Source organism: Myotis nattereri, assembly GCF_964212035.1.
Source record: "Myotis nattereri genome assembly, chromosome: 11".
Taxonomy (NCBI): Eukaryota; Metazoa; Chordata; class Mammalia; order Chiroptera; family Vespertilionidae; genus Myotis; species Myotis nattereri.
This window is the reverse complement of record NC_138086.1, coordinates 69,954,841-69,971,680: the sequence shown is the minus strand read 5'-3', so window position 1 is coordinate 69,971,680 and position 16,840 is coordinate 69,954,841. Positions and strand designations below refer to the sequence as shown.

The 16,840-nt window shown below is 42.5% G+C and overlaps 1 protein-coding gene across 2 annotated transcripts in view; it reads left to right on the top strand.

Annotated features, from left to right (window-relative positions):
• SRPK2 (SRSF protein kinase 2) overlaps positions 1–16,840 on the top strand; it is a 138,486-nt gene that overhangs the window by 55,898 nt on the left and 65,748 nt on the right. For both annotated transcript variants that reach the window (XM_081101785.1, XM_081101784.1), the window contains exon 2: positions 4,504–4,655. In XM_081101785.1, the coding sequence (XP_080957911.1) occupies positions 4,504–4,655 (152 nt within the window). The remainder of the gene's footprint in view (positions 1–4,503; positions 4,656–16,840) is intronic.

Sequence of the window (16,840 nt, the reverse complement as noted above, 5' to 3'; positions counted from 1 at the left end):
ATATGCAAATCGACCCTCACCCCCTCACATAAGATGGCCACCACAAAATGGCTGGCAGGGGAGGGCATTTGGGGGGAACCGGGCCTTCATGGAGGGAGAGCAGTTGAGGGGACCAGGGCAGTTGGGGTGACCAGGCCAGCAGGGGAGGGCAGTTGAGGGCGATTGGGCTGGAAGGGGAGCAGTTAGGCGTCCATCAGGCTGGCAGGGGAGTGGTTAGGGGGTGATCAGGCTGGCAGACAGAAGTGGATAGGGGCAATCAGACAGGCAGGCAGGCGAGCGGTTGGGAGCCAGCAGTCCTGGATTGTGAGAGGGATGCCTGACTGCCCGTTTAGGCCCGATCCTGGTGGGCAGTGGTCCCAGATTAGAGAAGGTGAAGACTTGGGCTGAGGGACACCCCCGCACAAATTTCGTGCACCGGGTCTCTAGTTTCAATATAAAATGGAATCATATAATGTGGTCTTTTATGACTGGCATTTTCACTTAGCATGTTTTCAAGGGTGATCCATCTTGTAGCATGGATCAGTACTTCATTCCTTTTTATTGCTGAATAGTAATGCATTGCAAGGATATACTACTTTTATTTATCAGTTGTTGCATATTTGGGTTGTTTCTGCTTTATGTCTGTTACGAATAATGTTGCTATGAATGTTTTTGCACAACATTTTGTAGGGACATAAGGGGTAGCAAAAGTAGGTTTACAGTTGTTTGTACCAAAAAAGACATTACTAAAAGATGAATCATAAGTAAGGATACAAAATAATAAGACAAATAATACAATAATAAATAACAATACAGTAATAAACTGTGTTTCGCGTACTCACAACTATAAACCTACTTTTGCCCACACTGTATGTTTATTCTTCTTTTGGGTATATACCTATAAATCAGTGGTTCTCAACCTTGGCTGCATATTAGAATCACCTGGGAATCTTTTTTAAATCCTGATTTCTGAGCCTTATCCTCTGGAAATTCCGTTTCTATGTTATCGGGTGGGGCCACAACATTAGTAACAAAGAAATAGAATTTCCGGAGGATGAGGCCCAGAAATCAGGATTTTAATAAGATTCCCAGGTGATTCTAAAGTGCAGCCAAGGTTGAGAACTGCTGCTATAAATGGAATTGGGTCACATGGTAACTTGGAATTCATACTTTTTAGGAGCTGCAAGATAGTCCAAAAGAGTAATGTCACATTACACCTACTGTGACATATGAGGGTTCCAATTTCTTCATTCTTGACAGTGGTGTCTCATCACCGATTTCCATTTCCATTCCAATGACTAATGATATTGAACATCTTTTCATGTGCTTATTGGTCATTTGTATATCTTCTTTGGGGAAACGTCTATTTTAGTCCTTTCAAAAATTTTAAATTGTTTTTATTTTTTTTTATTGTAAGAGTTCTTTTTATATTCTAGATACAAGTTCCTTATTGTATGATTTGCAGATATTTTCTTCCATTCTGTGGTCTGCCTTTACACTTTCTTTTTTAAAAAATATATTTTATTGATTTCAGAGAGGAAGGGAGATGGAGAGAGAAATAGTAACATCAGTGATGAGAGAGAATCATTGATTGGCCGCCCCCCACTGGGGATCAAGCCTGAAAACGGGGCATGTGCCCTGACTGGTAATTGAACCGTGAACCCCTACTTCATAGGTTGGCACTCACCTGATGAGCCACACAGTCCAGATTGTCTTTCTTTCTTGATGATGCCCTTTGGAGCACAGAAGTTCATAATTTTGATCAACTCTAGTTTTGTCTCTTTATTTTTAATTTTTATATATTTTAATATATCTTTATTGATGTCAGAGAGGAAGGCAGAGGGAGGGAGAAATAAAAACATCAATGATGAGAGAGAATCATTGATCCTCTGCTGCGTGCATGCCCCCTACTGGGGATCAAGCCCGCAACCCAGGCATGTTTTCCGAACAGGAATCGAACCCTGACCTCTAGGTTCATGGATCACCCTTCAACCACTGAGCCAAGCTGGCTGGACTAGATCATATCCTTTTAAATTGCTCATGCTTTTGGTGTCATATCTAACAAACATTGTCTAACCCAGTGGTCGGCAAACTGCAGCTCGCGAGCCACACGCGGCTCTTTGGCCCCTTGAGTGTGGCTCTTCCACAAAATACCGACTTCTGCGCATGGCCCACGAAGTTTCAATCGCACTGTACGTGCGCGCCAGCACGTGGTATTTTGTGGAAGAGCCATACTCAAGGGGCCAAAGAGCCGCGTGTGGCTTGCGAGCCGCAGTTTGCTGACCACTGGTCTAACTTATAAAATGATGAAAGTTTACTTATGTGTTTTTTTTCCTGCAAGGTTTATAGTTTCTATTCCTTTATTTAGGTCTTGAACTAATTTTTGAATCAATATGTATGTGTGCTCAGTTGGTTGGAGCATCGACCTGATGAGCCAAGGTTGCAGGTGTAAGCCAGTGAATGCGTGGATGGGTGGAGCAAGAGGGCGATGTTTGTTTCTCTCTCCTCCCCCCCCCTCTCTCTCCCCCCCTCCTTCCCTCCCTCCCTCCCTCCTTCCCCCCCTTCTTTCTCAGGTCAATACATAATTTTAAAAAAACCACAATTTAATGGTTTAAAATATATGCGTGTGTGTGTGTGTGTGTCTGTGTGTGTGTGTGTGTGTGAGGTAGGGTTACAATTTTAGTTTTTTGCATACTGATACGCATTTTTCCCAGTACAGTTGAAAAGACTAGTCTTTCGCCATTTAATTGTGTTGGCACCCTTGTAAAAAAATATTTGTGGGTTCTCCTCCTATGATGTCTTAAATGCTTTTAGTAATTCTTACATAAGATAACTTCTTAAAAAGATTGATTAAATATGTTTTATGAGTACGTACTTGGTAAGATAACCTGTCACCTCTTGATTTTTAAACGGTTGAGATTTAATCAGGCTTTGAAGTATTATAGAAGCTCCCAGAAACCACTTTGAAGAAGCCAGCCTTAAAGATGGTGTGGCACTGTTCGCTCCTGCATACATATTCCCTAATACAAATTTACTTGTGTTTCTCCTGTGTGGTAGGCAGTAACAAGGATGGATAGGATGAACAAAAATCGGTGATTGGGATTATAACACTTGACAATTACATTGTATTGAATCTTACTAGGATGAATTGAGTGATTTGAGAGTTGACGATAACGGATGTGAAGATTAGTAGGAGAAGCCTTGGAAAAAATAATCATCACTGGTGTGACCAGGTGTCTCTGATTTCTGAGGCCAAGCTTTTCCTTTTGTATCGGTGGATCTGAAGAGGCTAGAGTAGTGCTATCCAGAAGTATAGTGTGAGCCTCCAGAGTATTCTAGTAACCACATTAACAAAAGTAAAAAGAATCAGGTGAATTAAAATTTAGTAAGATATTCTATTATATTTAGAACATTATTTTTAACATAATACATATAAAATTATTAATAAAATTTTGCATTTTTTCTTAGAAATTTTACACTTAGAACATATCTCAATTGGGACTAGCCACATTTCAGTTGCTCAGTACCCACATGTGGCCAGTGGCGCCTGTGTTGGACAGCACAGTTCTAGATGTTTTGATAACCAGTTGAAATATTGCATCAACATTACTCAACTTCCTGTGCACTTCAAGGTACCCTGACTCATCCCTTTGACTTGATACATGTGGCTTTGGGGGGAGCTTTTTCCTGTTCATTGTAGCCCTCACAGGTGGGATAAGTGCCTGCTTGCTGAGACAAGATGGTCTGGGAATTTTGTTAAGCGACATGGGCAACTCACTAAATGGATAAAGAATACTATTACTTTGTTAATCCTCTCATGAGGATATTTTTTCCATTGCTTTTCAGAGAGGGGGGAGGGGAGGAGGGAGGGAGATTCTAGAGAGGGAGAGAGATAGAAACATCAATGATGTGAGAGAATCATTGATTGGCTGCCTTCTGCACGCCCCCTACTTGGGATCTAGCCCACAACCTGTCATGTGCCCTGACTGGAATGGAACCATGACCACCTGGTTCATAGGTTGATTCTCAACCACTGAGCCAAATAGGCCAGGTTATTTCAGTCACCTTTTGTGAGCTATCCAGGATATCTAATCATACTCCTACTATTTCTGTGGGAAAAGAAACTCTGATTTTAAAATAATGGAAAATAAGCCCCTTTATAAGTACAGGACTACTTTCACATGTCTTTTTATAATCTCTGTGGGATGTGTTTGTATATCATGGGGAAGCACTCTTTTATTTCACTTGTATTTTATAATATTGTCATGAATTAAAAAATATTAAAGCTCTGGGTGAAAATGTGCCTGCAAGAATATGCCTTGGCTATTAAGGATAGTCTTCCCTCCTGGCCTGTATGTTGAAACATCACTTGAATTCAGTTAAAATGGATGCAGTGACATTACTCATCGTTTCTTTTTAGTGTATGACAAGTTCTATTTTTTTCCATATTAAGAAACTTTCAAGAATATCCACAATGCAAGATTTGCTTCTAAATAAGTACGAATTTTCCTTCTGCTGTTTCAGGCCGGAGCCTCAACAGAAAGCTCCCTTAGTTCCTCCACCACCACCTCCACCACCACCGCCACCTTTGCCAGACCCCACGCCCCCAGAGCCAGAGGAGGAGATCCTGGGTTCAGACGATGAGGAGCAGGAGGACCCCGCAGACTACTGCAAAGGTGCCGTGCTTGCCTTCCCACTGAGCCATCACATAATTTGTTTTGTGGAATAGACAAGAGGGGTTAATGATGCAGATTGTTTGGTCTTTATTAAATTAGCCTCTTAGTGTCATTATTGTTTTAAATTCTTAGATCATTAAATATAGAATGATCCCAGAAACTGTAAGCAATAGCCGAAGGAAAATTGTAAGAGATAGAAAACATACATAATATGTACATGCATAATCTGGGTACGTTCAAGAGGATTGGAATGTGATCATAGAATTAAAGCTGGACAATCCGATATAATAAAGAGCTAATGTACAAATGGTCATCACGCCCTCATGCCATCACACCAAAATGGCTCAGACATTCAACACTGGGGAGAGAGGAATGGGGACCAGCCAGGCACAAATGAGCTCACGAGAGAGGAATGGTGACCAGCCAGGCTGCCGCCCGGGAGAGGGATAAGCCACCCGCCCCATGGTCTCAGGTGCCAGCAGCTGTGTCTGCACCTGCGGCCCAGGAGAGGGACAAGCCACCTTCCCCACAGTCCCGGGTGCCAACGGCTGTGCCTGCGCTTGTGGCCCAGGAGAGGGACAAGCCGTCCACCCTGTGGTCCCTGGCTCCTGTGGCTATGGCCCGGGTGAAGCTGGCCTGGGACCTGAGTACCTGCAGCTGGTCAGAGGGAGGGAAGCCCGTGTCCTGGGTGCCTGTGACTGGCCGGAAGAGGGAATCCTGGGTCCCAGGTGTGGGGCAAGGCAGAGGCGGTTTGGGTCAATCAGGCCAGCAGGGGAGCAGTTAGGGGCGATCAGGCAAGCAGGCAGAGGTGGTTAGGGGCAATCAGGCAGGTGAGTGGTTAGGAGCCAGTGGTCCCGGATTACGAGAGGCAGTCAGACATCCCCGAGGGGTCCTGGATTGGAGAGGGTGCAGGCCGGGCTCAGGTGGACCCCCCCGCCCCCCCCCTCACGATTTTCGTGCACCAGGTCTCTAGTTAAGTATAAAGGTATAAAGGCCTGGTACTCGTCCAAGAAGAACTTAGAAAGTAGAAGGTATCAGGCTCCTGAGGGGAGCCAATGTAATTATTGTTTACTGAATTTGACTTTAACTTTTCTGGCTGCTAAGACTAACAAGGAACTGCTCCTTTGTCTGTATAGCATTGAATTACATAGTATTCATTGTCTGTGGAAAGAAAGCCTGCCCATTTGTTTATACAAACAGACTGTTTCCTGGCATTGTACTTAATGAAAAAGACTTTCTGTAGGTTCTGCTATTATGTGACATAGTGGGTTATGTTTTCACAGAAGACATAGAAATTATTCTGTTGAAGTGCTCTTGTAGTGAGGATTCATAAAGACCAAGAGCATATAGTTAAACTCCTACAAGGCAAGCATGTTGTGTGGCAAAAATTGAGAACAGTATGATCCAGACTCAATACTCTGTGTAGACAGGACTCTGAGAGTCCATGAGGAAGGAAAGTAGATGTGTCTAGTCAGCTGCCTCTTTGTTATTTAACTACTCCTTTGGACTTTAATTTGCTCTAATAGAAAATTATCACTATCTGGAATTCTGAGGTTCTAAACAGTTGAGACATTTATTTACCACAGATTAAGGAAAATGAGGTCATATTCTGTACAGCATAAGATAGATAAGTTGGCAGGAGATGCACACATTCAAGCCATAAAGCACTAATGAATCTTTGACTCTCTAATATCTTGGTATGAATTTATTTAATGATTCCAGGCCATTTGTGTGTTGGTTAAGGAACAATAACTTTTTAGATACATGTTAAGAGGGAGACAAAGTAATCTTCCACTCAACTCATTGTCCCATAGGTGTGGGTTTCTACACACAGAACCAATGTTGTCCTTAGAAAAGCGATTGCAGATCTTTAGCATTTGTATGAATAGTGATTATGACCTTAAAGGTCTATACCACGGGTGGGCAAACTTTTTGACTCGAGGGCCGCAATGGGTTCTTAAACTGGACTGGAGGGCCGGAACAAAAGCATGGATGGAGTGTTTGTGTGAACTAATATAAATTCAAAGTAAACATCATTACATAAAAGGGTACGGTCTTTCATTTTTTTAGTTTTATTCATTTCAAACGGGCCAGATCCGGCCTGTGGGCCGTAGTTTGCCCACAGCTAGTCTATACCATCTAAAATGGAAAAGAAGGTATTGAGATGAAAAGATGTTTTCCATCCTCCCTGTTAATCTGCATTTCTTGGTTCCGAAATTAAGTTGTTTGAAGACAGTTGTCTTTTGATTTTGCTGCTTATGCAAAGCATTAGGGTGGCCTGTTATAACTGTTTGTTATCTTAAGCACAAAGGCTTCACCATGTTGGAATGAGCACTGTTTGCTTCAAACCTGGTGGGAAATGGGTCAGGAAATGTAACTAGTACTCTCACCCTTTACCACCTCTGCAAATCAGCCCTGTGGATGCTCCAGACCGAAATACAGGGCTATGAATGAAGGATTCCACAATCAGGCTGATTCTAGGTAACACTCACTGAACTGTAAACATCTTGAGAGTATTAAAGTCAGCCTCAGTAAGGCATGTTATAGATGGTAAGGTTCTCTTCTTACACCGTCTCTCTCACATACTCACGCTTCTCTCTAATTTTGTGACGGATTTGTCCCTCTAGTCAGCATTACAGTCAACAGATGCCATTCTCTGAATTTTGTGGTTTCTATCCTCCTATATAATAAAAGGGTAATATGCAAATTGACCGAATGGCAGAATGACCAGTCGCTATGATGCACACGGACCACCAGGGGGCAGGTGCTCAATGCAGGAGCTGCCCCTTGGTGGTCATTGTGCTCCAACAGGGGGAGCACCACTCAGCCAGAAGCCCAGAAGCTGGGCTCATGGCTTGCAAGTGCAGTGGCGGTGGCGGGAGCCTCTCCCACCTCTGCAGTAATGCTAAGGATGTCCGACTGATGGCTTAGGCCCGCTCCCCAGGCCTAAGCTGTCAGTCAGACATTCCCTGAGGGCTCCTGGACTGTGAGAGGGTGCAGGCCAGGTTGAGGACCTGGCCCCCCCACCCAAGTGCACAAATCTCATGCAGCGGGCCTCTAGTATATCTATATATATAAAAGCCTAAGTGACCATTACGACTAGTTGACCAGTTGCTATGATGTGCACTGATCACCAAGGGGCAGGTGCTCAATGTAGGAGCTGCCCCCTGATGGTCACTGGGCTCCCACAGCCAGTCTCCTGCGGCTGGCCAACCTCCCAAGGTCCCTCCCCCCGGCTGGCCTGCCAACCTCCTGCAGCCCCTCCCCCCAGCTGGTGGCCAACCTTCCACAATCCCTTTTCCTGGCTGGCCAGCCACCCCAAACGGCCCCGATTGCCTGCCAGGCCGAGGACCCCCCCACGCGTGCACGAATTCGTGCACTGAACGTCTAGTACAGTGGTTCTCAACCTTCCTAATGCCATGACCTTTTAATACAGTTCCTCATGGGGTGACCCCCAACCATAAAATTATTTTCGTTGCTACTTCATAACTGTAATTTTGCTACTGTTATGAATTGTCATGTAAATATCTGATATGCAGGATGTGTTTTCATTGTTACAAATTGAACATAACTAAAGCATGGTGATTAATCACAAAAACAATATGTAATTATATATGTGTTTTCCGATGGTCTTAGGCGACCCCTGTGAAAGGGTCGTTTGACCCCTAAAGGGGTTGCGACCCACAGGTTGAGAACCGCTGCTCTAGTACATATATAAAAGGCTAATATGCTAAGTGTCCAACCATCCGACTGGTCACTATGATGCGCACTGACCACCAGGGGGCAGATGCTCAACACAGGAACTGCTGAGCTGCAGTTCTTGGCAGTGGTGGTTATCAGGTGACGCACGCCAGAACCAGAGAGGCAGGAGCCCGGTTTCTCACGGGGCCGCGTGATCCACCTTCGGCTGTGGGTTATGTGTTGCTGGGGCACTGTCAGCCCTGAATCTGGTTTACTGCACACTTCCATTTGCGTTCCACACCCTGTATGACAGCAACTTTGCAGAGTGCCCTCTCGCACTCTGAGGCCCCTCGGGGGATGTCGGAGAGCCGGTTTCGGCCCGATCCCTGTAGGCCAGGCTGAGGGACCCCACCTGCCAGAGGGTTCCCGCTCACTCTGCAGAGGCCCTTCGAGTGGCCGGCCAGGGAGAAGCCTCGGGAGGTTGGCTCCAGGGCATGTCCAGCCCGTCTCACCCAGTCCTGCCCCACTGGCCACCTTCTAATTAATTTTCTTTCAATGTGAACAAATCTATGCACCGGGTCACTAGTAAACCATAATAGTTTGTCCAAGATAATGAACATAAATGCATTTAAGGAGTCCATGGAATTGGGAATGTCTGATTCAGGAACTGTGGCCATCTTCCTCCTCTCCAATAGAAGAGGTAACTTTCCCACCTGAAACCAGTTGAGTTTAAGTTACCAACAGGATGCTCTGTCACTCCTGAGTACTTCAGTATATTTTGCCTACAATCAAGTACATTTCTCCTTTGTAATCACAATACAGCCATCAAGATCAGGAAGTTAGCATTGATATATTTCTACCATTTAATCCTCTGACTCTATTCAGGTTTTTCCAGTTGCCCAATAGTGTCCTTGATATGAAACAGAACCTTTGGAAAGTCTTGTTACTTTTTTGTTTGTTTGTTTCTTTAATCAGTTCCTAAGTCTTTTCTTGACTATCACAACTGACATTTTCGAACATTGTAGGCCAAGTTATTATTTTGTATAATGTTTCTCAATTTGGTATATAAAAAACTCTTTTCAGGTAGTGTATGGTTTTGATTTATACTATTACAGTTGATTTCAGTCGCTTGTTTAAGATGGTGTCTGCTGGATAGCTCCATCCCAAAGTTATCCTTCCCCTGGTAATTAATGAGAATTTTGCTGGGAGTTATTTTGAAACTATGTAAATATCCTCTCATCAACAAGTTTACTTCCTTCTTCCTCTTCTTTCTCTCCCTCTATCCCAGCGGTTCTCAACCTGTGGGTCGTGACCCCTTTGGGCAGGGGTCCTCAAACTACGGCCCGCGGGCCACATGCAAATACAAATACTGTATTTGTTCCCGTTTTGTTTTTTTTACTTCAAAATAAGATATGTGCAGTGTGCATAGGAATTTGTTCATAGTTGTTTTTTTTTAAACTATAGTCCGGCCCTCCAACCGTCTGAGGGACAGTGAACTGGCCCCCTGTTTAAAAAGTTTGAGGAACCCTGCCTTTGGGGGTCGAACGACCCTTTCAAAGGGGTCGCCTAAGGCCATCGGAAAACACATATATAAATACATATTGTTTTTGTGATTAATCACTATGCTTTAATTATGTTCAATTTGTAACAATGAAATTGGGGGTCACCACAACATGAGGAACTGTATTAAAGGGTTGCAGCATTAGGAAGGTTGAGAACCACTGCTCTATCCCATCCTTCTGGTCCATCTTTCTGTCTTTCTGTCTATCTCAGATGGACTCTTTCATGGATTGCCTCCCCCCCTTCTCCCACTGAGTTATAATTCATTATTTTCCTTATTTGGCTTGATGTTTAGATTTTCCCCAATTTGGTCATTAGGAATCCCTTCAAGTTGGTTCTATGTCTGTTCTTTGAACACTTTATTACTTTTAAATACAGTCTTGAATTTTCCCAACTCCAGCCCTGGAATCAGCTCTTTTCCCAAAGAACCCCTTTTAGTAGAGAATAATATTTAGTATGATACTAAGTGCAAAGCATTAGGGTGACCTGTGGGAACTGTTTGTTATCTTAAGCACAAATTACATGTGATTATTACTATTGGAGTGTCATTGCTTCCAGATCCCTCAGAGTGAGGGATACACATACACACACCCTTTATGTTTATATGTATTTCTCTATAGTTATTTCTATATTTATGTATATATTAAAATCCATGAGCTTAATCTGATATATCTAATTCTACTCTAGTACCAGAGGATTCATCCCAGTTTTCTCCCTTTCAGTATTTGTAGTTTCTTTGACAGTGATTAGGCTCTCATTTTCCTCATTATGTTTACTGATTTGATTAGTTTCTTTGTATATAATGAGCCACCTGTTGCTGCCACTGTCATGTTGGGCATCTTCCCCCTGTCCTCCTCACCAAGCTGTGCTCAGACATACTTTGTTGCTTGGCCCTGTTTAATGGCTGTAGACTGAATTGTTCAGGAAGGGGGAAAGGGCGGGATGGCTTTCACAGTTTAGGGGTGTGTTTTACTTGTCTCTTGAGGTGTCTTACCTGTCACTTTATCTGGTTTCCTTGACCTCATTTCTGGAGAACCTTTGCCCCCCAGCCACTTCTCAGTACTCCCAAAGTAGAAAACAACAAAACACATCATATATTTTTTAAAAATATATTTTTATTGATTTCAGAGAGGAAGGGAGAGGGATAGAGAGGTAGAAACATCAGTGATGAGAGAGAATCATTGATTGGCTGCCTCCTGCATGCCCCACACTGGGGATTGAGCCCGCAACCCAGGCATGTGCCCTGACTGGGAATCAAACCATTGACTTCTTGGTTCCTGGGTAAATGCTCAACCGCTGAGCCATGCCGTCCAGGCCACACCATATTTTATTTCTTTAAAAAAGAAATATTTCTTTATTATGGGAAATATAGGTATGTTGGGGGCGGAGTATGGAATCCCAGGCCCACCAATAGCTGCAGAAAGCATTTGGGGCACTGCCATCTGAATCCTCTATGACCAGCTAATTGCATTTAACTTTTTACCTCTTTATCTTTACAAGTCTCTTCCTTTTAAAACTTGTGAAACCTCAGGCATTTTAACAAAAAGGCCACTATTTAGAGTTCTAATATTGCTAAAGGTTGTTAGCTGCTTCTTTCTACTTGCCTTGGCTTACCCTTTGGCGTGGAACTCTTCCTTTCTTCATAGCCAGCTAGTTCATGCCCATCTTCCTTTTGGCTCTCCCACTGAATCCAGGAGGATTAAGGACTTTGGTGTCTGAGAGAACGGGGTTCAAAACTGGCTTCCCAACTCTGTGTCCTTGGACTAGTTCAGCCGTGGGCTAACTACGGCCGGCGGGCCGGATTCGGCCCGTTTGAAATGAATAAAACTAAAAAAAAAAAAAGACCGTACCCTTTTATGTAATGATGTTTACTTTGAATTTATATTAGTTCACACAAACACTCCATCCATGCTTTTGTTCCGGCCCTCCGGTCCAGTTTAAGAACCCATTGTGGCCCTCGAGTCAAAAAGTTTGCCCACTCCTAGACTAGTTCTTACCCTCTGGCCTTTAGTTGCTTCATCTATGATGTAATCTCTTTAATATAATGTATAACAACATCTTACCACCTAAGATTTTTATGAAGAATAAATAAGACAAATATGTAAGTTTGTGGCATACTTCCTGATGCATAGAAGCTTTTTAAGAAATAGGAATTTTACTTTCTTCTGTGCTGTTTTTGTTCCATTCTCCCCTCAGCTTTGTTTCCATCTGTACTTTGATGCTACACCTGTTCATGCTTGCTCCCTTCCTGGTCTAACTGCCTCCCTTGTGTTGGGTTTGTTTCCCCGAGCCTCTGCAAGAGAAAGCGCTGTCAGCATTGCTTTCCTCCCTTTCTGTGTTATTTCCTTATAATGGCCTTCATTTAATCCCTAATCCCACTTTAAGTAGGCTCCTCCCTTTATCACTCAAATTAGTATCTACCACAACACCCCATGTATAATTATATATCTTTGTGTTCATTAGTGATTTCTGCCTCAGTCTGAAAGATTCCCCGTGGTCATGTGCCGGGAGCCGGTCCATGCTTGCTGTTTCAAGGGACCTGGCATATATGGCATACTGTTCTTAATATGTTTGCTCACCTTCTTGGCACTATGTGTTTTAACCAAGGTCTCTGAGAAAGGTTGTTTCCCCAGGTAGGGATTTTCCCCTGAAGTTAGGGAAGGAATAAAACCTCTTAACTAAGTGCCAGGTGGGAAATTAATCACTTTAAGTACGAACAATCATGCTTAAGCTACATAATCTTTACTCCCTGGAATGGAGATAAGAAACGCCCTAACCTTTGAAATAGAGATTGATAGGATTGGAATCAACTGGTATAAATACAGATGTAAGAAGACAGAACGGAGAGAGACAGAACCTAGGCACAGAACCTACACAGAACGTTCTCTAGAGACAGAAGAACTTCGCTGGAGAGAACATGGCAAAAGATCCTGGACAGAAACTGGCCTCAGAACCTAGCGAGAGAACCTAGCGAGAGAACATGGCAAAAGATCCTGGACTGAACCTGACTACAGAAATTGGCAAGAGAACCTGACTAGAACCTGGTGACTGAACCTGGCTGGAGAACCTGGACAGAACCTGGCTGGAGAACCTAGTAAGGGAACTTGGCTACAGAACCTGGCTAGAGAACCTGGAGAACCTGGCTGGAGAACCTAGCAAGACAACATGGACACAGAACCTGGCTGGAGATCCAGAGCAGAACCTCTCTGGAGATCCAGACCAGAAGTTGGCTGGAGATCCTGGCTGGAGATCCTGGCTAGGCTGCTGATCAACTGAACACTGTCTCCGTGTCCTTCCTTCTTCGCCGACTCCATCCACACCTTTGGGGACCCCTGGACCCGCTGGGGTTGGACCCCGGCAGTCATGGGCTGTGTATTTTGTTAACCCCACTGCATTTGAACTATCCACAGTGCAATAAGTGTTTTTCACGGGATGAAAGAATTATCTCTAGAAGTTGGCCAAAACTGAGGCATGGGCAGCGCTGATCCTGCCTGTGTGTCTGGAGGGCATGTCAGGTGAGGAGGTTGATATGCCATGAAGAACACAAATCAGAATACAGATCCTTTGTTTCTGCCTTAAAATCATCCATAATGCTCCAGATTTCTAACATATATGTTTAAGTGGACTAAAGTTTATTTCTTTCAAAATTTAGGTACATTTTTAAAAAAAAATTTTAAAAAATATATATTTTATTGATTTTTACAGAGAGGAAGGGAGAGAGATAGAGAGTTAGAAACATCGATGAGAGAGAAACATCGATCAGCTGCCTCCTGTACACCTCCTACTGGGGATGTGCCCGCAACCCAGGTACATGCCCTTGACCGGAATCGAACCTGGGACCTTTCAGTCCGCAGGCCGACGCTCTATCCACTGAGCCAAACCGGTTTCGGCAAAAATTTAGGTACATCTTCTTCAAAACATAACATAATCAGTATGAATGTTCACACACTGTCTGAATTTTAACAACTCAAAATGTAAAGTTCTCCTTGGCTTTGTCTTTAGAATCTCTGACTTATTACTGTTTTATAGCTTACTTTTTTTCATTTTTAAGAAAAAATACACCTTTGCAAGGTTGTCTCCGCAACAGTGTCATGCCCCTCACGTGTTTTATGTAGTCTTTAGTATCAATTCTTTTTGATATGAAACAGATAACCTTTATTCATTCATAATTATTTCCCTTAAAACTGCTAATGCTGTATACATACTTAATTCATTATGTTGCATGTGTTTTTAAAATTAATTGGCTTAATTTGTCTTCCTTGAAGCCTTACGAAGAAACTTTCTGTGAACGAAGTAATAGATGCTCTTGAATTAATAAGGCCTCATTACATTTCTTTCATGGAGACTGAGGAGATTCTGACTCCTCTTGGTGCTCAGAATTGCTTTTGACTCAGGTATTGATGGATTGGGTTTAGTTAGCATGACAGGTGAACTCTTTGAGGCTTTACTGTGTGTGACTCCTTGGAAATTACCAGAGGAGTTAGAAAGGTAACTGAGAAACAGTCCTTACTTTCTGGGAGCTCCTGGCCTCATGACTTTGCCATTAGCATATGAACTACCTAATGGCAGAGTCTTTCCCCCCTGGATCTAGTACCTGGATAGGACAGACAGTCTGCGGCCTCTTGAATGGTGACTGAATGATAAATAGACTGGATTAAGAAATTACTTAAAGATATTGCTACAACAAATGTCTGCGATTTTGCTGCCTATGGCTTCTACTAAGACCAATACAGCTCCTAGGGCAACAGAAACTAAGGAGAAAATAAACAAATGGGACTACATCAAAATAAAAAGTTTCTGCACAACAAAAAGAAACCAACAAAACAACAAGAGAGCCCTCTGCATGGGAGAACATATTTGCCAATGCTATCTCAGATAAGGGTTTAATCTCCAAAGTTTATAGGGAATTCATGCAACTTAACAAAAGGAAGATAAATAATCCAACCAAAAAATGGGCAAAGGACCTAAATAGATACTTTTTGAAAGAGGACATACAAAATGCCAAGAGACATATGAAAACATGCTCAAAGTCACTAATCATCCCAGAGATGCAAATCAAAACGACAATGAGGTATCATCACATATCTGTCAGAATGGTTATCATCAACAAATAACAAACGACAAGTGCTGGAGAGGATGCGGAGAAAAAGGAACCCTCTTGCACTGCTGGTGGGAATACAGACTGGTGCAGCCACTGTGGAAAACAGTATGGCGTTTCCTCAAAAAATTAAAAATGGAACTGCCATTTGACCCAGTAATCCCACTTCTAGGAATATATCCCAAGAAAACAGAAACACCGATCAGAAAGGATATATGCATGCCTATGTTCATAGCAGCACAATTTATAATAGCTAAGATTTGGAAACAGCCTAAGTGCCCATCAGCAGATGAGTGAATTAGAAAACTCTGGTACATCTACACCAGCCGTGGGCAAACTACAGCCCGCGGGCCGGATCCGGCCCGTTTGAAATGAATAAAACAAACAAAAAAGACCGTACCCTTTTATGTAATGATGTTTACTTTGAATTTATATTAGTTCACACAGACACTCCATACATGCTTTTGTTCCGGCCCTCCGGTCCAGTTTAAGAACCCATTGTGGCCCTCTAGTCAAAAAGTTTGCCCACCCCTGATCTACACCAAACTATGCTTGATCTACACCAAACTATGCTTGATCTACATAATGGAATTCTACACTGCTGTAAAAAAGAAGAAATTCTTACCATTTGCAACAGCATGGTTGGAATTGGAGAGCATTATGCTAAGTGAAATAAGCCAGTCAGAGAAAGATAAATATCACATGATCTCACTCATATGTGGAATATAATGAACATCATAAACTGATGAACAAAAATAGATACAGAGACAAAGAAGCATCGAACAGACTGTCAAACTTCAGAGGGAAGGCAGGGGAGTTAGTGTGGGTAAGAGATCAACCAAAGGACTTGTATGCATGCATATAAACATAACCAATGGACACAGACACCAGGGGGTGAGGGCATGTGCCCAGGGCTGGGGGTGGGCGGCTGGAGGTCAATGGGGGAAAAAGGAGACATATGTACTACTATTTGTAATACTTTAAACATTAAAAAAAAGGAAAAAAAGGAAATTACTTAAATATCCCCCTTTAACCTCTATTGTGTTATTAATTAACTATAAGAGTAAAAAAGAGGGAATTTGTGAGGACTTAAAAGGAACGAGGTTGTATTTGGTCAGAGGTAAAAGAGAAGACTTCATAGAAAATGTAATGAGGGCCTTGCCACTTAAGATTAATTGGAATTTGGCTAAATCCTGGAGGCAGAGAAAGGGGTCTCTGAGCAGCTCTAAGTGCTTTTGTTTTCCTAACAACTGGGCTAGCTAAAAACTGATGATGGATTAGGTTAAAGAGTAGTTTGGGAGCATCATAAAGAAGACGGATATGAAGATAAGAAATTAAAGCATCCTTAGTAATATACATTTTAAAAAACATGCTCGAAATAAAACAATAGTTTAATAGACTTTAGATTTTCTGCACACACATCATTTATCATTTCAGTGCAAATAGTTTTTCCTTTACATTTTGTGTGATTTCTGTTTCTTGCTTCATTGCTCTGTGCCCAAGGTTGAAAGAAATGATAAGGTGGACATCCTTGTCTTGTTTCTGATCGTACAGTAAATGTGTACATTTTTAAAGGATGTCTTTACCAGGTTGTTATGGGTCACAGATTTAAATGTACAGCTAAAAGTATAAAGCTTATAAAAAGAAAAACATAGAAGATCATCTTGACAACCTTGGAGAAGGGGAAGATTTCTTAGAGAGTATACAAGAAGTATTAACTGTAAAATAAGAAAATTAATAACTTGCACTTCATAAAAATAAAAAAAAAGCTTTGCTATTTAAAATACTTTTTTGGCTGCATTTTCTGTTTATAAATATTGAATCAGCTTTACCTTGAGAGAAGCAA